The 12,730-nt window shown below is 44.2% G+C and overlaps 1 protein-coding gene across 6 annotated transcripts in view; it reads right to left on the reverse strand.

Moving 5' to 3' along the window:
* Positions 1–12,730, reverse strand: part of mtor (mechanistic target of rapamycin kinase) — a 137,891-nt gene that overhangs the window by 104,085 nt on the left and 21,076 nt on the right. For all 6 annotated transcript variants that reach the window (XM_080762886.1, XM_080762887.1, XM_080762885.1 and 3 more), the window contains exons 20-23: positions 10,422–10,672; positions 9,538–9,624; positions 1,858–2,025; positions 95–207 (exon numbers count right to left, since the gene is read on the reverse strand). In XM_080762886.1, the coding sequence (XP_080619012.1) occupies positions 95–207; positions 1,858–2,025; positions 9,538–9,624; positions 10,422–10,672 (619 nt within the window). The remainder of the gene's footprint in view (positions 1–94; positions 208–1,857; positions 2,026–9,537; positions 9,625–10,421; positions 10,673–12,730) is intronic.

Below are 12,730 nucleotides of genomic sequence, written 5' to 3' on the forward strand. Positions count from 1 at the left end.
GCACACACACGGGCACAAACAGCAGGCACACACACGGGCACAAACAGCAGGCACACACACGGTCACAAACAGCAGGCACGGTCACGGTACTGACTTGCGTGCCTGCAGGGGGACATCTGGGGCGTCAAACAATTTGACGATGGGCGGCAGCAGCAGGTGGAGGTAGTCGTCCAGGTTGGCGCCAAACAGCTGGATGGCGTTGAGCAGCTGGAAAAGAGAGCACACCGTTGATCAAACTCGAAAAAGGCCCATTAAGACTAAATGGGTTTTCTGGAGTACTTCTCGTGGAAAACCTGCACGTTTTGTTATTACATTTTTTTTTTCCAGGAAGGTGACTTAATCGTGATTTTGGTTTGCGGGACGAAACATAGCGGACGTTCTTGGTACTGCTGGCCCTCCTCTTCCGAGCAAGCCAAACATGTCATAAGTGAGGATTTCACAACCTTTGGTGAAATGACGTGGGTGTTTTCTGGGGAACCAAGTCACGCACTGTTTCTGGAGCTAATGGGAAGAGGTGTCACATTGTGGGTGTGTGTGTGTGTGTGTGTGTGAGTGTGTATGCATGCATGTGCGTGCATTCGTGCATGCAGGCCTGCATATTGATGGTGGTTTAGAGGGATGACGTCTGTTACAGCCAACTATAGACAGGCCCCCTTCCCACCAGCCCCCATGTCTAAATTGCGCCAGGCGAGACTACAGGAAGCCGAGGCGGGGGTCTGGAGAGCGGTGTGTGTGTGTGTGTGTGTGTGTGTGTGTGTGTGTGTTTGGGGGTTGGATAGTCAGAACAGCTCCTTAAATGATGGAGATCTGTTTTCTTTTCTTTTCCTTCAGGCTGGAAAGTAACCCGATTCCCCGGCTGCCTCTGTCCGCGACCCCATCTCGTGCTCCACACATTAGCCCAGACCCTGGCCTCGGGTTATAGCCTACCCAGACGGCGGTGGTCTCTACTGGGTTATCTAACACGGCAGACGCTGAGACAAAGCAGGAACAGGAGAGCAAGAGAGAGAGAGAGAGAGAGAGAGAGAGAGATAGAGAGAGACTCTGGATGACCGCAGGCCTGTGATTGTCGGTCTTTGCGGTCTCTGCTCCAGGCTTAGATTCTGAGTTTGAGGGGAAATGAATGGGATAAGCATCAGCGACAGCTGAAAGAGGAGAAGGTGCCAGCTCCGCATCGCTGGCTTTGGGATGCTGTATTAGTGTCATGCGGGCAAGATGCGGAAGTTGGCACGGGGTATGGACACAGCCACAGACTGACATAGCAACGCTACCTCTTAAGTCCTGAGTCAACTGAACTTCTTGTTGTGCCTACACTTATCGAGTGTCAGTAGGGTGCAACAAAACCACATTTCACTTTCTGAGGTGCTAAATATAATGCAAAAAAAGAAATCACACACAAAAAAGTATCCATTATCCACAAAAGCCCTTATTTTATTGTATTCATTGTATGGCAGTGTCGCGCAAAAATAGCCGATGGAAAGTAGCTAAGCAGCAGTAAAAGGCTGTGCACACCAAGGAATAAAGGATGATAATTATAAAGATAATGATGATCCACACTGTCAGATGAACGGTTGGTTCTGTTATTTATTTATTATTAATCAAATTCGTTCGTAGTGTGGACTTGGCCATCCACAACAATTTTAGGTATCTTTTTTAGTTATTGTTCTTGATATGGAAGTTGGTGTCGAAGTGATGTGCAGGTTGCTGCCTTGCATGGTTTCCTCCGCCATTGGTGTATGGGTGAATGTATTGCACAACGTATGTAAAGAACTTTGGATAAAAGCACTATATAAATGCACCATTTACCATCAGCCAGTACTGAGTACAATGTGAATGTGTTAGTCAAAGAAATGCCCTCACCTTGATGGTGACACTGCGGCCGGTGCTGTTGTCGTGCATGAAGACTCGCAGCATGTGAGGGATGAGCTGGGGCAGGTAGAGCTTGAACTCACCGCCCAGTGCCACCACGATCTGCTCGATCAACAGGATGATGGTGTTCTGCATGGGGTTGTTGGGCGTCCAGTACTCCTAAAGTAACAAAGAAATGGAAAAGAACGATGCAATTCAATACACTTTATTTATAAAGCACATTTTACAAACACAAGGTTAATGTCCTGCACAAGATTAAAAAAACATAAAACAGCCCAGTCCGCTGGCGTGGTGGTCCTAGTGGTGGTCCTAGGCTTGAAATGCCGGGGTCGAATCCCGGAGACCTTTGCTGCAAGTCACTACCCATCAGAGATCGAAGAATCGAGTTAAAGACTCTTACTCAAGTCGCACTCGAGTCGCCACAAATGGGACTCTAGACTCGGCTCGGACTCAACAACAAATAAAAACTAGACTAAAATGTCAGGAAGGGGCTAGTGGACAAGAGATCCAGTATAAATCATTTTACACCTCGTTGCATGCTGAAAATAGCCGATCTACAAGCTCACAACTCGTCGCAGCCAACAGTCATTATGACGGTATCAAGGCCCGCCAAAATACATTTTAGTCGACTAAATCACCTGTAGATTTAGTAGACTAAAACTAGACTAAACACTAAAACATTCCAGGTGACTAAAATGTGACTAAAACAAAATGAAAGCTATTCAAGAGACTGAAACTAAAATCAAAATGTGCCGCCAAAAACAACACTGTTATTAAACACTACGTAATTAATGTTCATTGCATTAATGTTACAGTACCTACAGGCTTATTTTTGGTTACAAAAATGTTTAGTTGTAGCCTATATTCCATCGCGCGTCATGCATCATTGATTATGTTGTGTCCAAAAGAACAGATCTGCAAGCTTTCAACACGCCACGAAACGGCGTGTCGACATGTCTGTTATTTTGGGGGGTAGCTGGCCCGACGCATTGGAACAAGCTAGTTTGAGAGGTGATTGATGTAAACCGTAAACTTACAGTATTCGATATTTAATAGCCTATTTAAAGTTGTCACTTGTCAGTTGTCACGACGATATAGCTGTAGCTCTGTTTTGGAACATTGCATGAATAAGATGAATGGAAAAAGGTTCACTTTTCGAACGGAGACACTACTTGGACATAACTGCTTTGGCGTTACTTCGGTGGAAACTAAATGGAGATACCTATACTTCAAACTCCTGTTCTGGAAATGGAACCACGAGAAGGTTGGAACTTTAACAGCCACGTGAGTAGTACCAGACAGTGGCCTTGTGGTTAGAGTGTCCGAACTTCGATCCCCGGCCGAGTCATACCAAAAACTGTAAAAATGGGACCCAAATCACCCAATGCCTCCCTGCTTGGCACTCAGCATCAATGGGTTGGATTGGGGGGTCAAATCCACGAATCAAATTATTCCCGAGCGCGGCACGGCTGCAGCTCACCGCTCCTTGGCTGCGGCTCACTGCTCCAAGAGATGGGTCAAATGCGGAGAACAAATTGCACTGCGCTAACGTGTGTGACAAATCGACTTTGACTTTAGTACATTGTGCCTTTCCTCCTGAAAACGGCTGTGGTGACCAACAGCGGGGAATGTCGATGCTGTGTGCAATTTGATTGATACTTAATATAGCCGCAAAGAGCAGTGGAGCCTAAATTAATCTATATTATATGTAGCTACGTATATAGCCTACTATTCTGATAAACATTCATTCATTTTTCATTTAGGGCTGGGTGTAGATCACTGTATTTCACCCTTTACAGCCGTCGTATAAACAAAAAATTACATTTATTAAACCGAGACGAGTCGCACTCGAGTCACCACAAGTGCGACTCTAGACTCGACTCGTACTAGTCGACCCCGAAAGACTCTGAGCTCCGTGACTCGTGGGCATCTCTGCTACCCATCTCTCTCCCTATTTCCTGTCAGTCTACTGTCCTATCAATGAAGCCATAAAAGCCCCAAAATTCAAAATTCAAAAAAACCTAAAAAGGGAAATAATGTTAACAAAATAAATATAAAACAATATAAAGAACGATCATAGCTGTTTCACAGTTGAAATGATAAAACACAACAAAAAATGTGATCGCTTATTTCCATCGTGGTCCATTAACACTCGTCCTTTAACACAGGGGTTCTCAACATGGGGGTCGCCAAATTATTCTTAAAAAAAAGAGGCTAAATGGAAATTAAGAGTTTACATGCGTAAACTTTCCTTAATGATTATATCTGGTTTCAGCATTTATTTATGATGTATTTTCTCTATTATTAAGGTTATTGTAGTGGCCAATTTGTATTGGGCGGGGAGGGTGTCGCGAGAGATGGCCGAAGCATTTCCAGGGGTCCCCCAACCAAAAACGTTGAGAACCCCTGCTTTAACACACCATCAGTGGCCATATGAGTTGAGAATGTAATATTGTGCTTTAGTGCAGGAAGTCAGGTCGTAATGAAGACATTGAGCTATGCCTCTATCCAAAATGACCAATGACCCAGATTCGTGTGACTCTGATGTATGCCTTTTCTTTTACGACATGTGGATGGGGACGTCCAAACACTACCTCATCTACCTTTGCTGTGGTAAAATCTATTGGTGCTGTGGGAGTATGTGGGTCTCGGCCCGAGAGGCCTGGGTCAAAATGTGTTTCTGTCAATGGGAGGGGGAGAGGGACGGAGGGAGAGAGAGGGGGGGGGGGGGGGGGAGCTTAGATAGAGAGGGTAGAGAGGGAGGAAGAGAGATGGAGAGAGAGGGGAGGAGGGAGGGAGAGACAGAGAGAGCAAGAGAGAGACAGAGTGCGAGAGAGAGAGAAAGAGAGAGAGAGAGAGAGAGAGAGAATGAGAGAATAAGGTGCTGGACAGAGAATTGCAGCGGTGATGCAAAGGTCTCATGTGCCAGATTGGGGAGGGTGCGAGGTGCAAATGGCAAAGACAATTTCCTGTCAATTGGAATTGATATCACGTCTCCCGTGTGGCTACTGACAGCGTCTAGGAAAAGCCTGGTGCCAGAGCAGTGACTGGGTACATTAGAGATAATAGAGTTGAGGACAAGAGAATGAAACAACAGGAAGAAGATGGTAAGAAAGAGACAGGGAGAGAGAACTCAAAGTCACGTAATACGTCAATATACGAATGGGCTTCAGCTGTAAAAGTTGGCTGAGGTGTTCTGCCCCCGCTTTCCTGCGTTGCCCTGCCTATGGCCGCATAGTTTGAGAGTGTATGTGCGAGCGTGTGTGCGTGCGTGCGTGCGACCCGTGCGTGTATGTATGTGTGTTTGCGTGTCCTGAATGGCTATTCCAGCCCCCTCCATCTGGATGCATGAGGTAGACTGGAAGGAAAATGAATAGATCCTTTGTTTGACTCCCCATTTATTAAGTCAGAGGCTCTCAAGGTGGAATGGCCCAGTTCTCTCTAGTTCTTTTCCCTGCGAGGCGTTCATAATATGTTAGCTAGAAGAATCAGGACCATGAGTCTACTGCTGGCAGCCCCTGCAGGCCATGCTGCTCCTTACACACCATTGGACATTTTTCTTGCAGAAAAGGTTGCACTAGAGCAGGGATACTCAAGTAGATTTACCGGTGGGCCGCATTACAAAAATGGCAAGGGGCCAGGGGCCAGTAGATAAAATGACGACATTAATGATACTTGATAACTTCTCTCTTTCAATTGCTTTATTTTCGCGTGCACACTGCACACGCGTGCACACATATTGTGTGCATGCACACAATATGTAAATAAATAAATGTGTTACATTTTCTTGCATAAACACAAAGAGCTGTTTCCATAACTGCACAAATTATTGCAGATAACATGAGTAGCTGTGATAACATAATAACATAACATGAGTAGCTCTTTGCCTGCCTGCCTGCCTGTCTGTCTGTCCATGAGTAGTTATTTGTCTGTCTGTCAATGACAGTGGTGGAAAATAACGAAGTACAATTACTTCGTTACTGTACTTAAGTACAAGTTTGGAGAATTTGTACTTTTATTGACTACTTTTCTTTTGCTGTATTTTTACTTTTACTTCGTTACATTTACAAGGGAAAAATCGTACTTTTAATGCGCTATATTTAAAATCGGACACCTCGTTACTCGCTACAAATTAAATAATAAAATCTTATATTTGTCTTACTGGAGGAATGCGCAGTTGAGAATTGAACAGGGCTGCTCCACTCTCAGATAATAGGGGGGCGGAGTTGTGTTCTGCTGCCTGGCCTGCTTTGAAGACGGCAAGACGCACACACTGTGTTTTTTGTCACACGCATTCAACATGGATATTCACCGAGACACAGTCTTAGCAGAAGGATTTTTTATTTTTGTCCTTGCCTTATGCCTTACGCCCATGCCTTAATATTTAGCGGAAAACCAACCAATAAGTCCTTATCCGACACAAATTAACTAATCTTTCTCAGCCGTCACTGGAGCGCGCATCTAGCTACTGCATGATCATGCACGCTGACAGACAGCAGACACTGTCCCAACTCCTAACACAAACACTGAGGGAACTTGTTGTTGTACACACATAATGTGCCACGAAAAATAGCTTCCAATAGCTTAGTTGGTTATTATCGCTTCGAGGAGGTACGTGTCCATAATATCGCCACGAACGGCCAACAAAAGACATCTCTCTTCCACAGTAGTGGAGTTTTAGTAAAATAGCTGATATACAAGCTCACAACTCGTTGCGTCCGGACACGTTGTGAGCTTGTAGATCAGCCAACCCCAGCATGCGGAGATGCAGGCTCTGAGAACGTTCAGAAACTTTTGCCTTCACAATAAAAGCATGCAAAAGCCCATATAGAGAAGGAAAAATAATTCGGTGGCATTTCACATTGCAAAAGAGCAATTTTTGTAAAATGTAAAAAATATATAAAAATTAAAGCAAAAAAAGAACGAAAAAGAACTATAATAGTTTTTTTCAAACGATGAACTTTAGTTCAAAATTTGGAATGATGAACTATGAACGGAACTAGTTCATTTTAAAAATCAACAACTGTGAACTGAACTATAGTTCCTAAAAAAAAAGAACTTTCCCAACACGATGTATGCTGTTGGGGGTTCTGTACTTTCAGTATTTGTATGCTATTTAATTTTTTGGAATAAAGCCACTTTTGACAGGATGACAATTTTGGAAATTAATTTCTTTGTATTCATTTTGAAAATAATTTTGTATTTTGTACTTTGTACTTGTACTTTGTAATTTTTACTTTTATACTTAAGTACATTTTACGCCGGGTAAATTTTTGTACTTAAGTACATTTTATTTGAGGTACTTTTATACTTTTACTTAAGTAACTTTCTTAATGGGCACTTTGTACTTTTACTTAAGTAATTTTCAAGTAGAGAATCAGTACTTCTACTTAAGTAAAATATTTTTGTACTTTTTCCACCACTGGTCAATGAGTAGCTGTCTTACTGTCTGCCAGGCAGACAGACAGCTACTCATGGAGAATTGGACAGGCAGGCAGGCAGACAGCTACTCATAGACAGGCAGTGCCTGTCTATGAGTAGCTGTCTTACTGTCTGCCAGGCAGACAGACAGCTACTCATGGAGAATTGGACAGGCAGGCAGGCAGACAGCTACTCATAGACAGGCACTGCCTGTCTCTTCATTTTACACTCTCAAGAGTTAAAGATTCACAAGGGTTCATTTGGTTACCAACTCTCATCATTTAGCTGGGGGCCACCTGGAACCCCCTCAGGGACCACTGGTGGTCCCCGCACCACTGCTTTTCAAGTTTTCAAATACTCTTATCAATATGGGAGAATGCTTGCTTTATTGCAAATGCCATGGAAGAGAGAAACGAAATCATAAACTCAACTCAACACACACACAGTCTCTCTCACACACACACACACACACACACACACACACACACACACACACACACACACACACACACACACACACACACTTCCAGACGAGTGGCCCCCTTCCCTGCCTCTCTCTCTCTCCTGCAAGCACGCACGCAGTCATGCTATGTCAGTTTGCCACACAGACCATGCTAATGCTAAAGCTAATGTTGACAGTCAACATTAGCGCTTTTACAACTGACTGCTATATTTATCAACCAAAACGGCCAGAGTTTTGCTTTTGCCCAATTCTGATCTAACACATTGTGGAGCAAATTAATTAATAACGAGTCCAAAGGAGGCATTCAGCCTAGCTGACGACTGACGAGTGCACTGCTCACATCTCAACTCCCCCAGTGCGCACAGGCTGACGGGAGAGAGAGAGACAGAGACAGAGAGAGAGAGAGAGAGAGAGAGAGGGGGGGAGAGAGGCGGGGCTCACTGACTGCCTGCATTCACATTCTCAACCATTCTGTCAAACTTCACAGTGCGTTAATCGCGCGTCAAAAGAAAATAGTGCCGTTAAGACTTAAGAGGATTGTAAATTAACTAGTTAATAACGCGTTAACTTTGACAGGCCTAAATTAAAGATAGCTTCATTCAGATTTATTTATTTTTATTTAATTTTCCAGATTTTTTTTTTTTTTTTTTTTTTTTAGATTTTTATTGGTGGGCCAGTCATAATGGTCCCGCGGGCCTGATGTGGCCCGCGGGCCGGACGTTGAGTATCACTGCACTAGAGGTTCTCAACCTTTTCAGGCTGCGTACCTTCAAAACCTTATGTGCAAGTGCCAGACATTTTAACCTTATGGTGGCGTGTATCCTTGTAATTTGCTTAATTTCTTTGTGCAAATATTCCATGGCAATGCAGCCAGTGGTTTTGGAGATGAGTTGTTGTAGATGGCCTGACTGTCTGGCTGACAGAAGAGTATGGGAACAAATTCACACCATATTGGCACTCTGCTTAAATTTTCGGGGAAAGCAGCATGGGTCCTTGTCTATGGCGAGGAGCAATTTGTTGCGTCAGGAGGCGGACTGAACTGAGGTTTGAGGTGAGACAAAACAGCAATCAACCAGAAATGCACTGTGGTCTTGACTAAGCATACATACACACAAAGGTGACATGGAAGTTTTGTACGTTTTGTTCACAAACATGTACTAGCAGAAAAACGCTAAGAGGAAAACCACAATACCCGTTATTGTGAATTCAGCATTAGAGCCCCACTAGCGGCACACAGGTGCTAAAGGAGGAAGGTGGGTATTTGATGCGTGGCACATTGTGGCTTAGTGGCCTAGTTGTCTGTGCCACTTTGTGTGATCTCTCTCGGCTATTCTCTCTTAACCAGCTAGAGCAACGCTGTCTGGATTAAAAAGGGAAACTCCTGCCACAGTCCAATGGCTGAACTGACTTGTACATTTTGTTTAGAAAAATGACTGTAATTCAAGCAAATGAAGACTATACACAAAATGAAAGCGAGGCTATTAAATGCACATGTCTTCAGAGGACCTCAATGTAAATAAAATTAACTTCCCATACTCTCAAAAGCTCTTTTCATGTGTCCCTTTTAAGTATGCCACACATGTTGTGTGTTGCTGTGAGACACAGGGCCGAACTCTGTCCCGAGGGGGGGTGGGGGGGGGGGGGATGAAATACCCCTAATGAGGAAAGCACAGAGAGAGAACAACTGAGTGTAATTAAGAGCTTGCAGCTGTTTTACAGACTCACAGGAAAGAGAGAAGGTGGGAGTGGAAGTGGATGTACTGTAGTCTTTGAGCAGGGTTACTCACTCTGATGAGGGTGAAGATGTCATCCATGTAGGGACGGATGTGAACCTTCACGAAACACACCACCATTCCCATCTGCTGGAAGAGGAACTGCAGACAACAGGAGAGAGAACAGGTGTAACCAAAATAAGTTGAGAGGTTTGGGGTTGTGAGGTGAAAGTCTAGCTTGTCCCCACCAGGGTCAAGGTTTTGTTCATGGGTGGCTGGCTTTTGATTTCATGGCTTGGATGCTATTCATTTTGTTGAATTTGCAAGATGGAGTAATACATGAGTGAGTACAAAACAAACTCTTGTCCAAAAGCTTGAAGTGAAGCAAAATCAGTGGACCTTTTAATGTACTAGGCATTTTAACCTTCCATTTTAACCTACCCACCAGCCATTTGAAAATTGCCCTGCATTTACGAAACGCAAAACATTCATCCATAAAAACTTTACATCACATTAACCTGCACATGCATGCAGTCATGCACCCGACCAGCCATAGTGATTAGATTTCTCCTCTGTAAACAGAAGAGATATTTTACCTACCAATTTATCAAAATAAATAAATAAATCTAAAATGTATATATTGCATATACTAATGATGTTAATTGAGGTAAGGCATAACCTGATTAAGATAGCCAGGACCATTTTGTGTAGTTGTGTAGTGCCTAAATTGGAGTATGATCAAATAATTGTCCATTAACACACCAATTTATATGAAACCCTCAAAATGTAACATTCCCCACATGGCAATAAGTGTAGGACACTCGTGCTTCATGTACACAGGTACATAAATAATAACAATAAGTGTAGGACACTCGTGCTTCATGTACACAGGTACATAAATACATGGGATAAACGACCGTGGGAAAATAAATCCCCTGCCCAAGCCTAGTCTAACCTACCTCTCGGATGCTGGCATCACAGACCCGGATGACATTGAGGAAGGTGGGCATGACCTGGGGCAGGAACTGCACGCACTTGAGCCCCAGAGACTTGAAGATGAAGGTGACGGCCTGGACCACCATGGTGTGGTGGTTGGAGAGCGAGGGGTCCCTCAGGATGCGCATGAGCGTGACGATGGCCACCGCGGGGTAGAACTCGTCCAGTGGCAGGTTGCCCATGTTCACCAGCATCTCGCTGGTGCTGTAGTCCGCTGGTGGGGGAGACAAGGAACGGACACCATAAAGAGCACCGAGACACATAGACCACTGTTTCACAAACACTGGGTCGCGGACACATTTTTATGGGTCACTTTTTCTGTTATTTCAAAACATTAAAAAGAAAACATGCCCAGAAAATGTTTTCATGAATTAAAAAAATGCTTTTATTATATATTTATTTCAGTAATTTCATGAAGAAATAACATAAAATGTATAAGATATTGCACAAACAAATACATTAGATAACAGATGTTTGATCTAAAAGCTCACAACGCGGCGCAAAGCGGCCCGTTGTGAGCTTGTAGATCTGCTATTTTCACTAGTTTGGGTCGCAGGCAAAAGTCTAATTTTTCTTTTGTGTCACAGGCTAAAAGGTTTGGGAACCACTGACATAGACGACATTAGATTAATTCCTCTCAGTATATCGTCGCTGTCGGACAATGTCACGAGGCATTGTGAACGTTGTACAACTTCTATTTTCACTACTTTTACACAGCACTCCTGTAGGACGGAGTTGGACATACATTTATGGGGAAAAAAACTAAAACGTTTGAATATGGAGATACACGGTTTCTGCCCGACAGTAACGATATTATAAACCAGTGGCCCTCATTAATTTGTAGATGAGAGCAAGGTCCCTGTGGGCATTATGATTTGCTTATTTGTTCCAGTTGCATTTACTGGCATATTTCTATGCCAGACTTCAAACAATCTGTGCAATTATTGCAAACTGCACTTGGTAATTAAGCCATTCAGGAAATAGCACAAACAAAGGGCTTGGGAGCTCCTCATGAGTCATGTAACGAGGAGCAGGTTTATAATAAACTATGATTCTACATATTACTTCCCGTTCAGTGAGAAATTGTGGAAGTTGCGTATACACGTTCTGAATAAATATATCTTATTTAACATCTGAGTTGGGGTTCCAATAGCACGAGACTGTACAGTATGCGACGGGGGGGGGACAGACAGTGCCTTGGTCTGTCTGTCCTTGTCCAGTGAGGAAGGGATAGAGTTTTACTGGCGAGCTGCTGTGAAGACTGATGTCTGGTGTTCAGAGTTTCATTGGCCTAGTGTGGGAGTACAGTTTCAGCCTGTAGACTCTACTGTTCTCAGGCATAATAGATGGGGTGCAGGGCCTGAGGGAGGCCGAGTGAGCATACAACAAGCACTTCTGCTGGATTTGGTGTTGTGCGAGGCCTTCACCAAGTCTAGATTGATGATGGCAAGGTGATGGATGATCACACATCTGTATCTTTGCGACCCAGGAAAATGCATCAATTTGGCTTCAGCGAGGCGAAAGCACCACCTTAGTAGCACAAGAAGCCTGAGCTGTTAATCAAAACCTGCAAAGTATCAAGTGTTTCCTCAGCAAAATCACAGGTCAACTATCGATGAAATATGCCATGGAAAGCACGTCTTGTTATCATTCCTTGGAGTGTGAGTGTCAGTCATGTGATCTTGACCTGTTTTGGTGGGATTGCGTTCTAAGTCAGGTGAGGAGGAGGACCGAGCCAGTGACCTCCCACTACAAGGAGAGTACGCAGCAAGCAACTGCCAAAGATGGCTAATGCTCCAGACAGTGACCCTGACTGTAACACAATCTGCCAGCGGAGAGAGATATACAGCCCAGCGTTCCACAATCCAGCCACAGTCCATTGAGCTCGAGAACAAACTGCTAAAACTATTATCCGCCAAAGCACCGATGTCACATTCCCCGATGCGTCGCCGGATGAGAGAAAGGGAACTGCATTCTCCACGCGTGCAAACAACCCACATGACAGGTGTGTGTTTATATTAATAGGATTTCAATGTGCTCGGTCTGCTACGCGGCACACGAGGTCATGTTGGGAGTGAGACCGAGTGAGCACAGCGGGAGGTGGAGAGGTCTGGAGGAAGAACTGCAGTCAGATGTTGAGTTGACATCAGTTTGACATGGAACTATCTTTTCATCGTGGACCTTGCCAAGGCTTGAATATGCCCCTCGAGGACCCTGTCTCGGGCTTTGTCTCAGATGGAGGGATCCAGAACTTACCTCACCTCCTCTACTC

The sequence above is a fragment of the Protomyctophum bolini genome (genome assembly GCF_963924005.1).
Source record: "Protomyctophum bolini genome assembly, chromosome: 5".
NCBI lineage: Eukaryota > Metazoa > Chordata > Actinopteri > Myctophiformes > Myctophidae > Protomyctophum > Protomyctophum bolini.